General features: G+C 34.7%; 1 protein-coding gene across 1 annotated transcript; it reads right to left on the reverse strand.

Moving 5' to 3' along the window:
* Positions 1-678: 678 nt before the first annotated feature.
* LOC127090946 (nuclear pore complex protein NUP160) lies at positions 679-22197 on the reverse strand. The gene is made up of 28 exons (XM_051029421.1): positions 21894-22197; positions 21676-21808; positions 21301-21568; positions 20930-20990; positions 20631-20788; positions 18433-18518; positions 17337-17441; positions 17145-17239; positions 16288-16408; positions 15498-15680; positions 15208-15397; positions 14470-15041; positions 11833-11995; positions 10246-10520; positions 9935-10122; positions 8940-9016; positions 8506-8852; positions 7942-8010; positions 7541-7859; positions 6901-7026; positions 6641-6749; positions 6480-6551; positions 6129-6252; positions 5325-5432; positions 1928-2068; positions 1326-1499; positions 1135-1243; positions 679-1038 (listed from the first exon to the last, which is right to left on the reverse strand). Exons 1-27 carry the CDS (start codon positions 22070-22072, stop codon positions 1202-1204), a joined length of 4485 nt encoding a protein of 1494 aa, XP_050885378.1. The 5' UTR covers positions 22073-22197; the 3' UTR covers positions 679-1038; positions 1135-1201.
* Positions 22198-22959: the final 762 nt, after the last annotated feature.

The following is a 22959-nucleotide window of genomic DNA, read 5'->3' on the forward strand; positions in this document are numbered from 1 at the left end:
TTTTTGAAGATGCATTTTTAAAAATGGCAATAAATGATTAAATAAATCAATTCAACAAAAAATATAAAATAAACGAAATTTAGAGTTGTTTTCAGATATCCTATCTCCAAATACACCCAAGAAAATTTCGCATATGCATCGCCAAATAAATTTTGAAAAACAAATAGGTTAGCAGCTTGATCTACAAAAGATAAGATACTTAAAGATACATCAAACATTCGAAGATAAATTTGAATTTTCAGTAGTAAGCTAAAGATGTGAAACACTCGTATTGGCCTCAAGGTTTTCTATAGCCAGAATATGAGGGCAGATCATGCTACATTGTAGATTTCTTTTTACTTAATTTCCCCCTTTTACTTGGCTTCATGTAAAAAAAGTAGTGGATACAAATTAAATAAATTGTTGTAATATTCACATTACTTCATTTGTACATAATTTATATATCTCATTCAAGGGTTGTTGATTTGAGAAAAAGTGATAAAATTGGCTTTGATATATGATTCCTGATTTAGATGCTAATCAACTATTTTCCAACTGATCACCAAAAGAAATACTTATGTCCTTCACTTGGATCTATGTCATCGTATTTTCCGTCACTTCAGGGAAAAACATTCCCATTTTATACTGAATTTTCCTGGCAACTCTACTCAACAATGCTGACATTTTTCCTAGCACCCATACAGAACAATGCTGACATTTTTATAAAACAGTTATTCATTTCTATAAGCATATACAAATTTTACACCATTATTCCCGTATATTACACTAAGTAGTGTGTTTTTTTTGGTCCTGACAAGATGGTGTGGAAGCCATCATTGATAGTTGCTCTTGTGGGAAGAGAATGAATAATTAAAATATCCTCGATTGTGTCATAAGTAGACAGATCGATTGCAGGGTGCGCTGAAGAAGTTCTAACTAGAAGGTCAGGACTCAATTCCTAACATAACCCATTAATTTACAAACATTTTTCAAAATTAAAAATCCTCCACTGCCTTGTATTTTCCATCCAATAATTTGCGCTATTCAGCAGAAATTATACTGTTCAACAGAGAAATCATCATTATGAACCATAACAAGAGTAACACAGTATAGGAAAGGAAAGGAAAGAACTGAGGGAATAAACAAAAGACAAACCTGTTAAATACATCAAGTAATGAAGAGCACTACGAATACACTGTATCTTTACTACCTCAAGTAGAGTTCAAGAAGTTGCAGATATTGTATCATCTGAGTCAACCTTCAACTGAAAAGCCGTGACAAACAGACTGGTAAGAACAATGATGCGGGCAAGATTATTATTTCTAAGAAAAAGACATTGAGCTTACTATCTTCAGATGATTCAGCAAAGAAGCATGTAACATCTTTTTGAGTTTGTCACAGTGATCTACCATGTGACCCATTCTGATTGATTCTTCAAGTTGGTACAGTAGCTGCTCAATAGTTGTGTACGGGAACCAAAGAGCAAATGGTCTCTTCCTTTTAACTATATCTGCCGGCCTCTGCAGAATGTGGACATTAGCAACATAAGTAAATGCACAACAAACTAGTATGATAACTGTTTCTGCAACGTGAACATATATCATGTGCTGCATAAGTTTTGCTGGAAGCAACCACACTGCATAAGTCATGCACATTTATGTTGTTTTATCCAATGTTTTGAAACCGAACCGGATATTGAACTGGTGAGATCTGACTCATGGTTCAGATTGCTTTAAACTGCTTAAACCGGGACAGGACAGGGTTCCAAGCATAGACAGTGCCACTTCACAGTTCAGTTGGTTGAACTGTCCGTTCAGCTATAAAAACATTAGGAACTCTAACGATAAAAGTGATTGAATGTGAACATAATACAAGCCGTGCAAATGATTCTATCTAATTCTGATGATAACATGAATAAATCAAATCCATGATAGTAAAAATGATTTACCATTGAAGCAAATGATTCTATGTACTCGAGTAAAAGATAAGTAGCTTCTGCATATCGACCGTAGTTGACATAAAGCTGAAACAAAGATGCAGGATTTGATTCTCGGCCGGTCATCCCCCACATCCTTTCCTTTTGACCCTCCTGTTAAAAGTGACAAGACATTAGCCATGTAACTAATATCATACAAAACCCTATACTATAGCAGCCAAGGTTGCACGGTGAAGGAAAAAAAGTGTATCCCTCATACTGTGTCGAACAGATACAGGATGTGTTAATTAAGACTGTTGACTCCAGTCTAAATTAGTTTCAGTCCAAGCAAGAGACGAGCAAAAGGATATAAGAAGGCCTGGATGCCAGCGCGATTATTTTTTTTTACAAATACAAGATTGAATATCAACATTTACCACATTCTATATATGGAAATTCTGAAAAAGGACAACTTTTTTAAGTGAAAGCACTTTTATTTGACATATGCGCCATTGTTTTGCAAGTGAAACTAGATTTAATGTTAATGATCAAATTGGCAAATGTAACGTTTTTACTAAGAATTCTTGACTTGTTTAAAATGTGTCAAGAGATAGTGGGACATAATGGTAAGTGAGTGTGTTTAAATCATTACGATTTGAATAGGGTGAAGCACGCCCATTGTTATTGAGTCTCGGTGGACCACCCACTTTCAGGTTTCCACTATCGGGTCACCCACCATTTATTTTCACGCTCCAGATGTCCTGTCTTAGGCGTGAGGAGGTGTGTTAAGAGTCAAACATTGGATAATATATGGCCTGAACATGTCCATATAAGTGGGAGTAATTCTTACCTTACAAGCCGATTTTGTAGGGTTGAATTAGGCCCAATCACATTTTTTAACATGGTATCAAAGCACTAATCCGACATTACATGAGGTAACTTCTCTCTACCCTTCAAGCACTAATGATTCAATTTTTGTATTTTCTCATGAACAGGAAACAAAATCCAACTTAATACTACCCAACTTAATACTACCGCTACACTACAAGAACTTACATCTTCCACTTGCCCTTAGAAAAGATACCAAAACATGTACTAAAAAGCCACTTTAGCCTATATCCAACCACCTAAGTTTTGAATATTTTTTACTCACCCATAAAGCATTCCTCACAAGTCTAAAACACTAACATTACCTAACTCTTTATCTGAGGCATTGTCTGACAGGAAATGGAAACAGACCATAGACTTGGAGATGGAGGCACTAAATAAGAACGATACTTGGGAATTAATTTCTCTGTAAGGTGCAGATGGGTATACACTATAAAATACAAGTTTGGTGAATCTATTGAGAGGGACAAGGCAAGATTGGTGCCAAAGGATTCACCCAAACTTATGAAGTAGATTATTCAGAGACATTTGCTCCAATTGTTAAAATGAATATTATTCTTTAACAGCTAATTATAATTGGAATTTACATTAATTTGATGTGAAAAATGCCTTCTTTCGTGGAGAACTTGACGAAGAGATCTATATGAATGTACCCCCTGGATAGTCTGAACTTACTACCAACATTGTGCAAATTATAAAAGGCTTTATATGGACTAAAGCAATCACCATGAGCATGGTTTGGAGGATTCACCAAAGTTATGATAGGTTTGGAGGATTCACCAAAGTTATGATAGGTTTTGACTTTAAACAAAATCAAGGAGATCATACTCTATTTATCAAACATTATGAGACAGGGAAAGAAGTAACAGTTTTATTGTTGTATGTGGATGACATTATAGTAACCGATGAAGATGAGAATGAGCAACAATTGTTAGGCGAACACTTAGCTGAGGAATTTGAGATTAAGACCTTGAAAAAATTGAAATACTTTCTGGGAATAGTAGTTGCCCACTCTAAGAAAGGAATCTTCATATCTCAACAAAAATACATTATTGATCTTCTACAAGTGACAGGTAAGACAACATGCAAGTCTGCAAGTACACCAATTGATCCAAGTATAAAGTTGTGGTATGCAAAAGAAAATATTCCAATTGATAAGGAAATGTATCAAAGATTAGTCGAAAAAATTATGTACATATCACATACTAGACCAGATGTTGCTTTCGTTGTAAGTTTAGTCATCCAATTCATGCACCAACCAAAGGAGATTCATTTATAAGTTGCACTCCGAATTGTGCAATATTTAAAAGGAACTACATGTAGAGGAATTTTGTTTGAACGAAATGGAAGTGTAAGTCTTGAAGCATATACAGATGCTGACTATGCAGGGTCAGTTATGGATAGAAGATCAACTATAGGATATTATACTGTCCTGGTGGGAATCTTGTGACTTGGAAGAGTAAAAAACAAAGTGTTGTATCTAGATCTATTGTTGAAGCAAAATTCAGAGCAATGGTACAAGGGATATGTGAACTACTTTGGTTGAAAATGATATTATAAGATTTGAAGATAAAGAGTGATGAACCAATGAAACTTTATTGTGAATAAATCTGCCATTAGCATAGCCCATAATCCAGTACAACATAATAGAATCAAACATATTGAAGTTGACAAACACTTCATCAAAGAAAAGTTAGATAGTGGTCTTATTTGCGCTCCATATATTTCTTCTCTACAACATTGCAGATATTCTAACTAACAGGCAGAACATCAATAACTTTGAAAAGATTGTTTCCAAGCTGGAAATGATGGATATTCATTCACCAGCTTGATGGGGAATATTGTAAATAAGTTATTTTTACTACTGTTAGTTGTAATTTATATTCGGATTTTTAGTCCAGTAATTAGGCCTATTAGATTAGAATAGTCTTATATAAAAAGATTAGTGCTTATACTTGAAATGTATTATTCAGTTCCAAACAAAAACTAAAACAGAAAGATAAAATCTAACTCTAGAGAAAACCACAAACAAGTAGGATTTGAACAAGGAATGAGATAGCAGCAAAAGTGAAAACCCTTTGCACAGACATTATTTCAACACGGGATTGGAAAAATAAAAGAATAGAAAAACACCACAACCAAGTATATTATGTGATGCCGACTCGAAGGTGAAAGGTTACAAAGTGTCTTAAAAGTTCTACACCTACCTGCCCTAATTCTCAGTATGAAGAATTATTGGTGCTTTGAATTCTATTAAATACAATTGGTATTCATATTTTTTCCCACTACTTTGCCTATATTCTCATATTAACATCAAAAACAAAAATGTTTTACAAAAAAATTTATGTGATTGATTTTAGGTAGTTCCAAGAATAGGAATCATATAACATGTTTTACCAAAACCGGTTATTAAATTTAAAAATTATAAATAAATAAATAAAAACAGGTGATAGGTATCCTTTTGAATCAATAAAACACCAATCAATGTCTCTGTGAAATATGCTTGGCTACCAACTTCAACAGCCTCATCCTAGAAAATTACCTTGAACAATTGAACAAGCCAAAGAGGCAATTCGATCTTAGGATCTGCTCGAAGAAGAGTCCCAGCAACAATAACCGGCAACCTACCGTGAAAGTCCTTATACTTCTCCTGCAATTTCCAAGCAGTTTCAAAGAAAAAGGTGAACCAGGGATACAGAAAAATGTAAGTTTTTTATTTTAAAAAAAAAAACAATCATAACCACCCCACCCCACTTAAGAGAAATAATCAAATAAAGTATCAAGAGACTTGAGAAATATATTATATTACACGGGAAACACTAATAAAAAAAAATCATCTATGCAGTTGAATGATGTTCAAATGATTGTTTTACTGCCACAGAGCAACTGTTTCCAATGCGATAAATTTTTAGAGGTTAAAGTTCTTCCCTGCTTTTGTTAACAACAAAAAATCCTCCCTGCACCCTTTAAATGTAAGTGGAAAATACTAGAACCATAAGACTTGCTTATATCCAATTTTGTCTAAGCAACTAATATATAGTTATTCACATACTGTAGTTTCGGACACCCCATCCCATGCCTTTTTTCCATGAGTTTGATTCAGCCCATACCAATTTCCAGTATTAAAAAAAACACCAAGCATGCTGTGTATCAAATCAAAACAACTTCCAAAGATAAAAATAAATTGAGAAAAATACTGAGGTGGGTTAAGGCAAGAATAAGGTCAGAAACATTTTGTATGAAAATTTCTCCAATTCCGACCCCTCCCCAACCAAGATTTCTAAACTGGCTGATCGTACAGTAAAATCAACTTAAGGCCAACAGTGAAAGAAAAGAAGATACAAACAATGTAAAGCTTGAGAGTTGCCCAACGACTATTTCTGTCAATTTGTGGAGCTGTAGGAACTGTAACCGGTGAACCATGGACAACCATCTCTAGCTTTGATGATGTTAACAAATGACCATGTTCCCTGAAATCATCAAAAACATTTATCAATCATACAATGCACAATAACCACCAACAGGAACAGTTAAGTGAAAATTTGAAAACAGCAAGAGACAAAATATTATTTCAGTGAAATAATAACAAAACTTAAACCACAAGAATGACTGACAAGCAACAATAAGGCAGGTATCTTATTTCAAAAAAAAAAAAAAAACTGCTTGAAAGGCAAATGAAAGGAATAGGTCAACATACTCAATCCAAGTGGACTCTACTTTATCAAGACAGCATTTTATTGCCATTTCAGATAAAACTCTTTCCAATTCCCTAAATAGAAGAACAAAGTCACAGATATAAGCATATCAAAACATATCTATAACCAAAGAAACACACACAAATTGTGCACGGATGTAAACCTCTTCAGTCCGGAACCCTTGAAAAATCTGAGAAGGATTGTAAAGGCCATATCATATAAATTGTTTTGGACAAGAAGATCAGCCAAATCTGATAGTGCACCAGGTTTTCCTTGAAAGTGAAAAAAAAAAGGTAATACAGTTCAAAATTCTATTAAATGAAAGCACATTATATAATAACTTTAATACCATCAATCACCCTGGAAGTAGTTCTAGGCCACAGAGACAATTCATCAAAAAAACACACATGCACAGAGACTTACCAGAAAACGTCCACTTGACATTTACTAGTGACAGCATATACTCTGCAGAAGTTAGCACAAACTCGTTCTCAAGTTTTTCAATATCAATAGCAAATTGCCCCTTTTGAGTCTCAGCCTCATTATCAGCTGTTGCAGCAAAGTAATGAAAATGATATCACCACTTCTTCAATAAACATTAGTGCAATTGTTTTAATGATGAAAAAAGAAATCAATTAAGGCAGAGGAGATGAGTACAAAGAGATAATATTATAAGGAAAGAGAACTAGAAAAAAAGAAAATAACATTAGCGCGATTGTTTTAATGATGAAAGAAGAATTTAATTAAGGCAGAGGAGATGATTACAAAGAGATAATATTATAAGGAAAGAGAACTAGAAGAAAAGAAAATAACGATAACATCAATGAAACATAGTTACCCAATCCCTCAACATATCCATCAAGGTTACCCAAACGACCTAATATTAGCATAGATGTGAAGTACGTGCTATCCAGTATATAGATTTACCATATAAGCATCCATTCTTCCCTAAAATTTCACTTTGCTAAATAATTTGGAGGTAAAATGTTCATATAACATCATAATTCATAATGATATGAGAAGTTCATAACAAGCAGTGTGATTTTTTTGTTGAATTACTTACAATATTCCTCTGGTGTTCTTTTAGCTTTCTTACTTGGATAACATTCACTAGTAAGAGAATTCCGGTCAGTCAACGAATCAATCCATGCATATGCAGGATGAACAAGATGTAATGCATTGACTGCAGCAGAGAGTGCATTCAGCCTCTCTTGCAACACCATGGAGCTTCCTTGGTTATCTTTCAAAGCTGCTTCAGTTTTCAAGCGAGCAGAATACATGTACATGTAGTTTGCTGCCCGTCGCCAATTATGCTGATGTAATTGAAATGCATAGAGCAACTTATACAAGTTTGGCTTAGCAGAAATATCTGATCGTTCAGCCTGCATATTCCACAGTGAAAATGAAACCACATTCCAGAAAACAGAAAAATTAACATCACTGAAGTGTTCAGTCAGACCATACCTTCCAAGCCAGCTCTTGTTCTACTTTTTCTACTAAACCAATAAGGGGAAGTTTGTTGCTGCAAAGAATCTGTGGGGAAAAAAACAATAAAGATTAGGGAAAAATACAAATTAGAATATGAATGAGAAAGTATAAATTTCTGGTAGAAAATTAATGACATGCACTATCCTTTTAATACACACTCCCACACACAGCAGATAGTAACATATAACTTTCAACATTTTAAGTGAGTATTAGAAAAAAGGGGAAATATACCAAAGTATCATTTGCGCAACAGGAAACTCATGCACAGACTTAAACGTATTTACAAATTCCATAGCTGTAAATAATGTAAGAGGCAGTAGTGGAGTATTATTACTATGTCATAAACTTGTGTGCTTCAATTAAAATACCACTCAGGATTATCTAACTTCAACTTAGTCATGATAAATAAATATTACATTAGTCAACCTTTGAGGACAGAGCCGTCGACATTTTCTAAAAGGGATAATATCAAAATAATAAAAACATTAGTTAGAGCTCAATTAAAGGACAGTCGGAAGACCTAATCAAAGATTATCTGACCTTTATAGCCCCTTGCTCATAAAGAACAATTATAAAACGCCTCAAACAGATGTATTTGCTCTCCTCATCTGGATTTGAGATTATTGCACAGTATGCATCATAATACCGTCCAAGATCTAATGCAAATATGAAAACATTAGCCCATAACCGTCCCTTGATGGTTGTCACTGATTCGTTAGCAGAGTTGTCCACGCACTTTTCTTCTTTCATATGCAGAGCCTCATCAACTTGCTCAAGTGCAGCAAGAGCAAACTGGCAAGCACCTTCACTAATGTTATAACGTTCAAATAACTGCATTGCCCATTGATAGTATTGAAGCTTCCACACCACAATCAATGTACAACCACCTGTATTAAAACCACATATTAATAAATAACTAAAACTTAAGATTCAGATTGCTCAAGATCATTGGATTTATGCTACAGGATACCCACTAAAACCAAGATGCGGAATTCCTACGTCGACAGATAAACTCTGAAGAGCCCCAGATGCACCATTTCCAGATGCAGACCTGCAATTAAAACCAATAAATAGTTATTGTTCACACATTTAACGCAACTGCAATGACAACCAAATTATATTATTGATAAGAGAGAGAAAAATACAGCAAGTAAGCCCAAATTCTCCCAGCCAAGGCATGACCCCAAGCTATAAGCTGCTTCTTATATATTTTTGTGTGAGGGAGGCAGCAAAATTTTACCATACAATGATTCATTGATGGTAAAGATTAAAAGTTACTTAAAGGTCATATTTCTATTATTTAAAAATATCATAAGATTTTATATGTTAATCGTAACAACTTAAGGATTGTCTCATTGTCTAAGTTTTCTCCGTTTACTTTCTTAAATTAACCCTCACTTGGGAGAGAAATGGATAGATGCACACACACATGAAGTCTGTGGTGCATGAGATTAATATTTGACAATTAATCAAGTTACTGTTTTGTCAAAATAAAAACAAAAATTATAAAATTACTAACTGAATACACTAATATGGTTCCTCAATTTTTTTTCCTAGTCTTCTTGCCCTTGTTCATCTAATTCTCTTTTTCATCTATTTTGATGTACTCTATTAATTTACGTATGGCTATTTTTGCTCTAGGTCATATATTTTGTTTACAGTATAATCGAGTGGATGACCAGTCCGAGTTTGAAAGCACTGGTTAAGTCACGGTTTAGCTGCACCGAAAATTTCTTCAAGAGGCTGCTGCTGATAACTTCAGTACTACTATGACATGTATAATCTCCAGTTTCGACAAACTTGAGTAAGATGGCTTTTGTTTAGATCTTTTTCTTATCAAAACTGAATTAAAGCTCAAATCTAGACTAAAATTAACCAATATTACGCAACTATTTGACCAAGTGATCAACTCGTAGGCTGAAAATGTAAGTCTACACAATGCAAACAATTCAGAGGTGAATAACTGTACCTAAAGAAACAGCGAATGGCATCCGAAATTTTTTTGTCCTTCTGTGCTGCATGCAATCCGTACTGCACCTGTGCAAGTAGGCAACATCCTAGAAGATGATGACGTATGCACCATCCACCATCAGCATCTTGAACACTTTGGGATGTTTTCTCCTTTAGCAAATGTGCTTCCGCCATCATAAGCAATTGCTTTTGAAATATTTGTAAATTGAAATATTAGATACTTTCAGTATAAATAACTAGAGTAAAGAAACCTTGCGAAGCAATCAAATTCCCATTCTGGGAAAAGAAAAGTGAAGGCAAGTAAATAACCTCAGCAGCACAATACTGGTCATGCTTGAAAAGGATAAATGCAAGATCAATAGAACGACTCAAGAATGTAGAAGATCCACCATCTTGACCCCAAATGATCCAACTGATGAAGTCCCTCATCCTATTTATAGAGCTTGGCATATTTGAAAAGCGTTCTGAAGAAAAGTGGCTATGGTCTATAGATGAACCTCTAACATTTAGCAAGAAAATAAAAGCTAGTGTTAAGTCACATCTGGCAAACTTCTCACTCCATATTTGTTTCCCCATGTTATTATCTGTATTTATGAGCCAAAAATGTTAGCATAATATTGGTGGTGATGCGAATGTGATTGATTTAGTAAACCACAAAGGTAAACATTAATACACAGCTCTATTTACCCAGTTCTATCAAATCCCATTCACTTTTACAACTACTCCCTTTTAAGTTTAAAAAGATGTGATAAATGAAGGAACATAACAGAAAATGAGAGGATGTCAAGGAAAAAAATTGAGTGGATTTCTATAAAACAGAGATTGTTATTTCTGTCGATGTGAAATAGGGAATCATAAATAAATTTATGCAAGACAAAGAAGACCATAAAAGGGTTGTGGTTTGATAGCCAGAATAAAAGAGATAGGATATGATAACCTATCATATACAATTCGTTTAACCTGTGAAGCACGGATACTACAAATTTAAAGATGTATGTGCCCAGTACCCACTATACATTGGATACTCGTTGGTTTGCACCATACAAACAAAATATACAAGCACGCCAACTGGGTACATGCAAGTACTCTTTGTTTGCGAACAAGCCCATAGACACAGTCCGATACATTAAAAACTGTTCTGTTCAATAAATAAATGGAAAAATAGGCATTTCCACCTTTTGTTGATAATGTTTCTATTTTCTCTGCTACATTGTGGGCTCTTTCCTGATTTCCTACTATTTGAATATTATTTCCATATTTTCTAAAAGTCGAGATGTAGTTAGTTCATTTTCATAATTCAAAGACGACGACAACAACAACAACCAAGTCTTATCCCACTAAGTGGGGTCAGCTACATGGATCAACTTTCACCATAATGTCTATCCCGGACCATGCTTCTATCCAAATCGTTAATCTCGGGATCTTTCTTTATAACCTCTCTCATCGTTCATTTTCATAATTCAGAGACAACCATGCAAAGTATCATGATGAAAGCAATTTTTTGGGAAGCTATATTAAGAATTTGTTTTATCTTTTCCCTTTGGATTTTGTGTAAGGATTGAGGAATGATCATGTGAGCATTTTCCCCTTATTATGATAATTACGTGACGGCCATGGGAAATTGGCATGAGTGATAACACTATTGCCAAAACCTAAGATGGTATTAGAGTCTATCTTAGATCTAATTATGGGGCGCAACATTATTCATGGACCAACCCCAATAGTGTTGGGCATTTGAGGTGGCTGGGAAAACCCAAGTCCCAAATTGATTAGAGATTAGTCCAAAATATAACTTTTAAAGCATACGCAACTTATCTTATAATTACAAGTCGGTTTGGTGGGGTAAATTTTGGCCCAAAATCACAAACTGCAACGTAAATAAATCATGCAACTTACCTATTTGCAATGATGAAAGTTTTGAATGGAAGTCCTCTGTAACAGCTGGTGCAACCGGTGTGATGGCAAAAAAGATGATGACCAACCACTCAAAAATAATTTCTTGAAGCATCGGAACTAACTCAAGTTGTATTTTGGTTATATCATCAGGTGACAAGTGGACCTGCGAGAAACAATTTCTCTAAAAATATTAATATGAAATGTACAACATTTTAATCTTACATTGAGACTGCAACTCTCTAGCAAAACTGATTTAATTATAGCAGATTATGTTTTATTTTGTATTTTGGTTGTAACTAGACGGATTTGGTTATCATAGAATAATTGAGTTGTTCTTTGGATGGGGAGAAATACAAGGCTCTCAAATCTCTTGGAAAACCAAGTCTGCTCTTATAACTTTCTGTTAATGCGTGATTTGTACTATCAATTATAATTATTTAACTTTCACTCTGTTCATGATTAGATCTCGAGTAGTATTATATATAATTATCAAAAAATTATCACACATTACTATGTTTTGGAACCAGTTCTAACATTGAATTCTGCTCGCCTAAAATGAGTAAAGTGTGCAAATCAAGGGTTGTTATTCCAACAAACTCATGATTTGGTATGGTATACTTACAATATTCACTTCTGATTTCTTAACAAATGGTATATAATACTTCTTATACCCTCTAAAGTGAATTGTATACTCTAAAGGAGTCGAGTCCTTTAGAATTTGGATTGAGTCTAACTTAATCCTATAAAACAACTTACAAGATGAGAGATGATTCCCACTTATAATTTCATTTTCAGGTCATATCACATCCAATATTAGACTCTTAACAGACCTTTATGCACAGGACAGGATATCTTGGGCGAGACCTGAGTAATCTGATAGCATGTGGCCCAACGTATATTGGATAGACTCTGATACCATTTTAAAGTTTTGGATTTTATTTAAACCAGCCCAACAAGACTGGTCTGTAAGGTGGGACTAAATATCATTCCACTTATAAACTCACTTTCAACTATATATTATCTAATGTGGGACTACTAACCAGATATATGATTTTATTTCTGCGTTTTTAACATATTCATACTGAAACAAAAAATTTGGTCATTGGGGCATTGAGCCCACAACACAGTGCAAAAATTTATAAGTGACCCCAATGTATTCCGTTGATATAGTGGGTCAGTCTGCCAGCAGCTCAAGAATTGACAAACATCAAACTCAGATCAAGTACATCAAGCACAAAACTTTCAAAAATAATATTGAACGAAGGAAAAAACATAGACATTCTGGTGAGAATTCCAAATAACTTTATTTAATTTGAAAATAATTTTAATTAAGTAATGCTTGTATTAGAAACAATTGCACAAGATTTACGCCCTTAGGACATAGAAATATTGGATAACTAGGTAGTTAAGAGTTAGTTAGTAAGTTATTAAGTTGTATAGGTGTTGATTAAGAGATGCCATTGATAATCAATTTGGTTTTACAAATGGGAGGTCGATCATGGTAGTGATTTACTTACTACAACGTGTGATGGAGCGATGTCGAATGGATGAAAAAGACTGCACTTAGTTTTCATTGATTTGAAGAAGGTGTGTGATAGTGTCTAGAGATTTTGTGAAAAAGTCCTAGAATAGAAAGGGGTAGGATTGCCTATATCCGAGCTATCAAGGATATGTATGAGAGGATATCGACTAGAATGAGGATACACAGGGGAGCAACAAATGATTTTCTCATAACAATAAGATTGCAACAAGGGTTAACCTTAAGCTCTTATCTTTTTACTTTAGTTTTGAATGCAAAAGCCATACCAAGATGTACGCTTTTTGCAAATGATATAGTCCTACTTAAAGAGTCGGAGAGAGTTGGAGAGGGAATTTATCGGAGGTTGGAGAGTTAGAGAAGGGAACTTAGAAGCATATGGAATGCAATTTATCAAAAGACGTGGCATTTCTAGCTTAGAGGTGAAAGTTGGAGTTCATATCATACCACAAGTTACAAGGTTTAAATATCTTGGGGCTATAGTACAAAACAACATAGAAATAAAAGATATAAACTATTGAATCCAAGCAAAGAGTATTGCTTAAGCTGACGCTATTTTAGCAGACAGTTGTATGATCAGCGATGATATATAGGACAGAGTGTTGGGCAGCAAAGAATAACACGGAAATAAATTAAGGGTAGCAGAGATGAGGAAGTTGAGTTGGATGTGTGGTAGGGCTAAACGGAATAGGATTAGAAATGACAGCATTAGAGTTAGGGTAGCTCCTATGTAGAAAGATCGTGGAAACTCAGTTTAGATGGTTTGGGCACATAGAGAGAAGACCTGTAGATTTTATAGTAAAGAGAATAGATAAAATGGAGGATAGTGAAATCACTATAGGCAGAGGAAGGTCTAGAAAAACTACAAGAGAAACTATTAAAAAAGATTTAGAGATTAACACGTTGGATAGAAACAAATATATGATAGAAAATTATGGCATCGTTTGATTCATGTAACCAACCCTGCTAAGTGGGATAAGGTTTGGTTGTTGTTGTTGTACCATGTTAAATTAGACAATATTTTCACCCAACGGATGCTCACAATAATAAAAAAAGGCAATTGCACAAAAGGAGAATACAGAAAATGTCTATAAACTTACCTGACCGCTGATGTCCACCAAATAGCTTAAAAACAGGAGAAAGTCCCAGGCAGATTCAAACATCACTTTTGCAATCTGATATGAAGAATGTACCATGATCGAGGAATTTATGTTTGATGACATTTCAGTATCAAACTTAAGCATTTCTTTCTGCGGAACCAGAAATTTTAGTAAACCCTCAATTACATTTAAAATCTTGTCCCATGTAGACGCTTTTTTGTACAGGCCTTGAAGAGACAAAAACATGTCAACAGAGAGTTTTCTCAAACTTCTATGATCTGTTAGTTCCTTTTGCAGGAATATTGTATGATCCCCAGATGTAGATCCTCGGAGCACTGCACCTGATATACAATAACCAGTTTCAAGAACCTTCACTATACAGTGAACAATATCTTCAGAAGAGATCATCGGTGCAGTTAAAAGTGATTCATAAAATATAGAAGAGGCAGTTTTGCCCAACTGTTGGCTGAAACTCGTGACACACTTGAGCAATTCGATCAGAATTTCACACTCAATATCATCATCAAATAAATCCACAATGCCTGTGAGCTCACTAACTTCCTCTGAAGAGCCTACAGAATATAAACAAAATTCATATTAAGGAAAGCAAATGAAAATAAAGTCTGAATATAAGGAGCAAGTAATTGAAAATATCAAAGAAAAAGCCAGGTGCATTTTAATAATGTAAAATTCATCAAAAGGAGAAGAGAAAGTGAAATATTCATAATTATTAACTACCCTCTACAATCCGCTCAATATCTTCCAGAGACCGAAAAAGTGAAACTGATTTTTTTCTGATTAAACCAACAGCTACAGTAGAGGAATCAACAAGCAAGCCATATAATGCATTGTTCTTGCACCAATTATGGAAATAACGGGCAAAAAAACATTTCCAGCAATGCACTATAGACACTTTATCAGATCCAACCTATCACATAAAAATCTTGTCAATATAAAAACTTCTCCAAAATTAAAGGGAGGGAAATGCAAAGAGGGAGATGAGAGCTTTAATAACTACGACGACAAACCTCATGTTCAATAAGTGAAAGTATCTCCTTCTTTAGTCCATCTACAGTTAATGTCTGTAACTCGGATTCACCCAAATGCCTGTTATACTCAGCCAGAGTTGCGAGCAAAGCAGCATTATGATGAACCCCTGGGAGCAGCAGCCGTCTCAAAAAAATAGAAGATACAAAAGGCAAAATATCATCCTGCAGAAAAGAACCAACAATCATATCCTTATAATAATAAATCCCCCTTTTATGACAGAATATCTTTAAGAATATGAGAACCGGCAGCAAGATAACAGTATTGATACAAAAAAAAAATTTAGTTTAGCACCGCTAGCTCAATGCATCAATCAAAAGAGTTCATTTTCAATATTTTTATAAATCAAATTTTAGAAGCGATAAGAGACAAGTTGCTTCTACAACCACTAGTACACATGGACAAACACTTTCCAGTGTAAATGTTGCACATCCAACAGAACTAACCACTTGAATTGATACATACATATTTCCTATCATGAAAGTTTAGGGTAGAAATTCCAATTCATTCAAAATACATTATTTACAAGCACCTCGAGTGTTTGAATGAAAATTATCACTTTGTTCTTAGTGGGAGTAACCATCTTTATGTAAAGTCATAATTGGCAATAGACAAGCACGGAAAACTTATTTGAGCATATACACATTAACAAAGTGCAGCCAAGGCACATAGACGCATTTAGTGAACTGGGAAACATAACTCTCCCACTAATAACAAAGGCATAGAAGGCCACAAAAACTTTTAAGATTAAAATAATAAATGGTGCAATACCTTTGAGGATTTAAATATTGAATGGGTTATCCGCAAAATTTCGTCTGCAAGATGTTCAGAATTTTGAAATAACTGATCAGCAACAAATTCTTCCTGTAAAGCATAAGAAAATGCTTCTACCCTGACAAAACAGATTAACAACTGAGCAAGAACAATGACTTTACCCATATTAAAAGATACAGTCAGGATTTAGAGTCTTGAACATGTGACACAGGAATAAAACTATATTAATCTTAACCACGTATTATCGGTGTCAACATGTTGGTGTTTGAGTCAGTGCTTCATAGAGTGTTGGCGTATTATAATATCAACAGAGAACCTGATCCTGCCTATGGATAAAGATAAATCGACCATTATTAATTGACAAAGGTTTAGCCTTTTTCAAATTGTCTAGTAAAATGCTAGACCAATGGAGATATTTATTCATTCCTCGTCAGTTTTGTCGATGGCGGATGGCGGTCCATGGCGGAGAGCCAAAATCATGCCATACCGGCCGCTTTGCGGAGCCACTATTGCGGATTATGGCGGAAAAACCCGCAATAGCGGACAATATTTACTATTGCAGCAAGCCCAAAAACCACCATGTATATCGGCCATGGTGGCCATGCCGTCACAATTTTGATAACTGTTCCTCGTTTATACTACAACCACTACTATGTACCAGTCTCTTGCAAGTGAGGGTATCACCATCTTGAAAAGCAGAGTAAGGCTGCCCCTATAACAGGCCCATAATAAGCCTGACTCTTCTTTTGTAACTTGCATGGCACAGGTTGCCCTTTTTAACACTAACCTACTATGAAAATATGCTCAAAATCAAAAGAGCAGCATAATGTAAAAGATAAGAAAATGTTACATACTCATCAATATTTGTAGCCAACAAGTGTGATACTAATTCATTATCCTTCAGTATCCATATCTTATCTGACACTAATTTAACGTCAAGGCATCGTCCCTGGATAAAATGAAAGCGGGCTCATAAGTCACAACTGGAGCAAAAATTTGAAAAAATCACATCCAATCCAAGCCTATTGAAAAAGCCAGCAGATTACCTCCTCCAAGGGAATATTTTGTACTGAAGGCTCCAAAGAGAAAACAGTTTTGTCCTTAAAATCAAATAGGATGCTATGTAAAGAGATAGTCTCCAAGTTTTCATCCTAGAGCAATACAAACAAAACAAATCAAACAAAATGTAATATTGATTCCTAAAACAGTTAAACAACTAATGCTTCAGTTGACATTTTAATCTTTAAAGACAACTCAGATTTCTGTTACTGCTAAAGGCTAAATACTTTTAAGAATTAAACAAATCCTTGAGATGTCTCTCCATCCATTTTAAAGCGGGTACATTAAAACTGAATGCACAACATAAATTACAACTATTCCAATTCAACCAAAATAAATAATAAGAGATATCATATTCAACATGATTGCAGGAGGAGAAAAAGGAGAAGAACTGAAGAAGAACCGCATAGTGACAGGAAACAAGTGAAGAAATGAAAATATGAAGCATCAAGTTAAAGATAGGAAAGAAATGACTTTCGAACGTTTGGTTGGTGTGTTTGATTGATGAAAAAAAAGCCTGTGAACTAAAACAAACAATGGGCACAAGCTCTAGAGATCATCGGTTAAAGGACTCGGATTGAAACATCACCGATCCAACTCATTAGCTAGTGTGGTTAACATGGATTTGTACAAGGATAGAGGCGCATGATAATGAATTTGGGAATTTAGTAATATTAAAAAAGAGATTTCTGTTACAAATAACAAAATTTTAAGCAAGCAAAAATAAGAGTAAAATACAGTTCTTTTAATTTGTATTAGACAAAATACAGTTCTTTGAAACTCAACTAAATAATTATCAAAGTGAAGGTATTCTTACTGGACCTATGTCTCAAACTGCAACTTATTTTAAGCCATGATCATGATTTTCTGATTTTGCTCATTTAAATCCATAGTTTAGATCACAAACTAATGCTAGGATAAGACTGCAGAGTTATTTTCTAAAATCCAAAACAGTATAATATGATAAGACTGCAGGGTTATTTTCTAAGAGCAGTATAAGATAAGGTAAACACAGCCAACATTGTAGATATGCATCTGTATTTAACAAATGAGTAGGAAATAACAATGCCTTAAATCTTATACCGATGTGTGTCTGTACAAAATTGCCAAAGGAATTATGTTTGAATTGGGATCAGATTGACCCACCCATAACCTTAAAAAGTTAGCACCTGAAAAGCAAACATTGAAGTGTTAGAGCATGTATGCGTTGTGAATACAGGTTAGCAAGGAGAGCGTAATATATAACAAAATAAAGAGAGATCGCGTGCAACTAACTTTCAGTCGTAATTGATATGGCATCAAAAAAAGACAGTGTTCAACATTCTCAATTCCGAAAAATAAGAAGTAAAAAAATGTCTTGCTTCCTATAATCCATTCCTAGTTTATTGCATTATAACAAGAAATGAAGTTTATACAGTAACCTGTGAAGCTTTCATTTCACCAATATCTCTTAAAAATAGTGCTCAACATTTGATCACCTCCCTCTTAGTTGAAATAAAAATATAGCTATGTTGTGACTTGTGACTAGCAGCACTAAAGCAGAGCAAGAATTGGCCATGGCACGATGTTAAACAATGGTTATCCATGTTTTGCATTAGCAGCTGTTAAATGGTCGAAATATATACATATATCAACAGTAATTTCATCTGACATATCTAATTCTAACTTTTTTTAAGGGTTGTTTTATAATTTCCCAGTTTAAGTTTACATTGCCCTGCCTCTCATCCTATTCATCCATGGGCGCTTGGGAAGAAGAAACACGAGACACTTTGTTTTTCTGTGTTTCGACGACTACATAGACCAGAAATAGCACGACAACTCCCTGTTTCAGGTGACGGCAGAGGCATTTTCCAGCAGTGACTGTGTAGCACCAACTGTCATGTTCAGGTTCTCTACCATTTCCTGGCTGTTTCTAGGTTCTTCCCTCTGTTTTTGACAACATTTGATCACCTCCCACTGGTTGAAATATTAAAATAGCTATAATGTGACGTGTGAATGACGGCACTATAGCCGGAATGAGCCATGGTGTGATATTAAACAATGGTTATTCGTGCTTTGCATTAGCAGCTGTTAAATGGTTGTGCTTGTAATGTTTCTAATTATTTTTTGAAATACCATTTTGAAAAATATGTATGACAGTGGAAAAGATAATGACCGTAAGACCAACGAGGTTTGGGTCTGGCAGAAGGGACTAGTCTCCCACAAAATGTCGAACCAAGGATTGATTCAAGACTTTGACGGGTTTTCGCATTAAGTGCCTGACCGGCAGCGTCTTGAATAGGATCGCCTCCAGTGGAGGAAGCTTATGGGAAACTTTAAAAAAATCATGATTTTTATAAAGGAGACATGGAAAACACAAGTTTTTCATTTTATGTATAAAAGAATAAATTCATCAAGATGAAGAGAAAACTAAGGAAAAAGGGATCCCCCGTAATAATAAAGAAAAATATATAGGAAAATAATGCCAAGATTAACAAGACAATTTATATTAAACTTATGTGTATGTTTTTTATAATCTATTCTTACTCGGTGCACTTCTGAAATCTACAGGTTTGAGAATGGGGAGGAGGGTAGTAAAAGAAAACAGAGCCAGAAGAATATAAAAGACAATCAACAAACAAAAGAGTGGCACAAATGAACAGTGCTATTGCTAGAAGCTAGCTTTCTCCTATGTTTCCTTTTAGAATTAAATAAAATAATGCCTATATAAATAGATGTTGTATGCTTCAGAAACTTGAAGATGTATGTATTAAAGTGTACAAGCAGAGACGAAAAGGAAAGCAGTTGTCCGTCACTTAACATAGTCTTAATGTAAATATATGTAAATGTATGTAAAGAGGCCATGAAACGGTATTTCTTCTATAGCTGGTAGAACTGTAAAGTCCAAGAGCTTCTTTAATAATATTGTATATTGATTCTACACAGAAAAAAAGTCATTGAACTTGTAATTGCTAAAAAGTTTCTAAGAACCCATTTGATTAAGAACAAAGCCAGCCACTGCTTGACCCTGAAAACCCCAAAAGATCTAGTAGCCTAATACCATATACAACGTATCATTACTCTAGATTTCATAAACCAACAGGCCAAATCATGGAATCTCAAAACCCTCAATGTAGAAGTCACTTGCAAGTTTCCCAATATCTCCCATTCATATAGATATGAATACTACAGAAATCAATACTAAGAGTCCTCTAGAGTATGTGGAAGCCCAGATGATAATAGAGCAAGTATAACATATATATAAAAGAATAGTTAGAATTAATACATGAGATAAACAATACCTGTCATTGTCATTACACACATGTTATGACTAAAGACCCTGCTAAGAGATGCTAGATCCCAAATTCGTAATGTCCCGTCCAAATGAAGTGCAAACACAAACTTTTTCCCGTACAACTCGGAAATTACCAAGTCTTGTACAGTACCCACCATTTTACCCCTAGAAGACATGATTATTGAACATTTTACAATTCAATTCGGGAAGGTTCAATCCATAAAAGAGAGTAGATTAATAGAGTGGAAAAATTATCTAATATGATTTATTTTGATTATTAGGTGTTAGAATTAAAAAGGAAAATACCTTGATATTAAACCCCATAAACGGCCAATTCCAGCTTCATCTCTCAGCTCGTGCACAAAGCCTTCATGGAAAAACAAATTCACTATAAACCAGTAAAAACTGATAAAGAACTATCAACAAAACTCCAAACATGAATAAAATTTTCACATAGTAAAAGGTGAGATTATGATGCTATACACTAAAATAGTAAATAAAACCAGCCTATAGTGGCCTAGCATACGAGAGCAATCCCAAGTTCCAAAGAACATGCAATTCAGTGAATTAAATGCATGATTAACGTGAAAGCAGTGAAACAGGGCAGGGGTAAACATGTAAGATTTGCAGTTGTGCATACAGTACTGACTAAGGAACAAAGAGCCGAGCTAACATACCAGGAACACTTGAGTCAAGCCCTCCAAGTTGGAAACATAAAACCGAACCATCAGCAGTGCCAATAACAAGACACCGAGCAGTTGCTGTTACAGCAGTTATTGCAGCATTATTTGGAACGTAATCACGCACATTAAGCTCTATAAGCTCATCCACAGGTAAAATAGAACAGGACGCATATGCAGAAACATTTCGAATTCTTAAAAGATAAGCCACCCCAGATACAGTCAACACGTAAAGCAAGTAAGGGAATCTAGAACTTCCAGTAATCTGCATCAACAATGAACACAGCTTCACTAACACACACACAAACAAACAAACAACACTAAACAATGCAGAATAAGACATAACTAATGATTAGGAATAGGCAAAGTAACCTCGTTTTTGCAGATAAATGCAAAGGGATATAAGGCGTTGGGAAAAGTGAATCTGAGTCCTACACGAGGAAACTCTTTGGAAGCAGTGAGCTCTAGTAGTTCCAGAGTTTGAGGCTGCGCCTTGTGAATTCTCCTGCTCAAATAATGAATGAGGTTAGTGAAACGGTAAAATTTTCGAAAAACTTAGGGTAGAAATTGAGGAGCGAGAGGGATTGAACCAAATGAGATATGTAGGAGGATCTCCAATGACAGAGCAGGAGGCGCAGTCGTCGGTGATGGCGGCACCGCCGTCGACGGTGGTGTTTAAGGAAGAAGGAACGGAGAGATCAGTCCAACGAACGGCGTCACTTCCGATGATGGGGACTTCCTTCCCGGTCAATGTCCAGTGAGTTCCCATTCTTGTCGTCGGAGTTTTCTTCGATCGGAACCAAAACCCTAAACGCAATAGGGTTCAGGGCTTTTGACAAACAGTGGAAGAGTAGTGACTTGGCGCCCAAAGCAGAAATAAGATTAACGTTGAAATAAATGTTTCTTTTCTTAATAATAGTAACATGAATAAATATTTCTTAATATATGTTCAATTATATTCTTAATCTAAGCAATTAATACAAGTATAATTATTATTAATATCTAATGAGTCTCTTTAACATTATTTAATTTTACTATTGTGTAAAATAAGTAAATATATATACATCGCTTTTTTATGTCGTGTGTTCGAGGGATTGTAAATTTATAGGAATTTATAGATTTTACTCTAATGACATTGCTCTTTCATACTTCTTGTTTGAGGCACTCTGAATTAAAATAATTGTGGGGTTCAATGCTCCTCCGCCATGGATCATAGTAAAATATATTCAATCATATATTAAGAAAGTAACTAAAATTATTAAGTTATATAGATTAAATACACTCTCTATTATGATGATGACTCGCTCTATTTATCCTCATTAATATGTATGTCGCGATGCGAAAAAATCTTGAGCGAATAAAAGCTCGAATAATAATGAAGTCGCCATCGAAGTTTATTCTTTTAAGGGAAATGTCAATAGAACACTTGAGGAACAAAAATAAGGTCATCGCAACCAAATTTAGGTTCTGAGGTCGATTATGAGCGCGAAAGATATTAGCATCCCACGGCATCTGTTATAATCAACGGGAACGGTTTAATTAGTTTTGAAAGAAATGTTAGCTTAAAGTGTTATGTTTTTTCTAATTATTAAAAATATTTACAAAAAATAAATAAAGGACTAAAAAAAGTTTTTATTAGGGTGTTTGACAAGATAT

The sequence above is a fragment of the Lathyrus oleraceus genome, chromosome 6 (genome assembly GCF_024323335.1).
Source record: "Lathyrus oleraceus cultivar Zhongwan6 chromosome 6, CAAS_Psat_ZW6_1.0, whole genome shotgun sequence".
Lineage (NCBI taxonomy): Eukaryota > Viridiplantae > Streptophyta > Magnoliopsida > Fabales > Fabaceae > Lathyrus > Lathyrus oleraceus.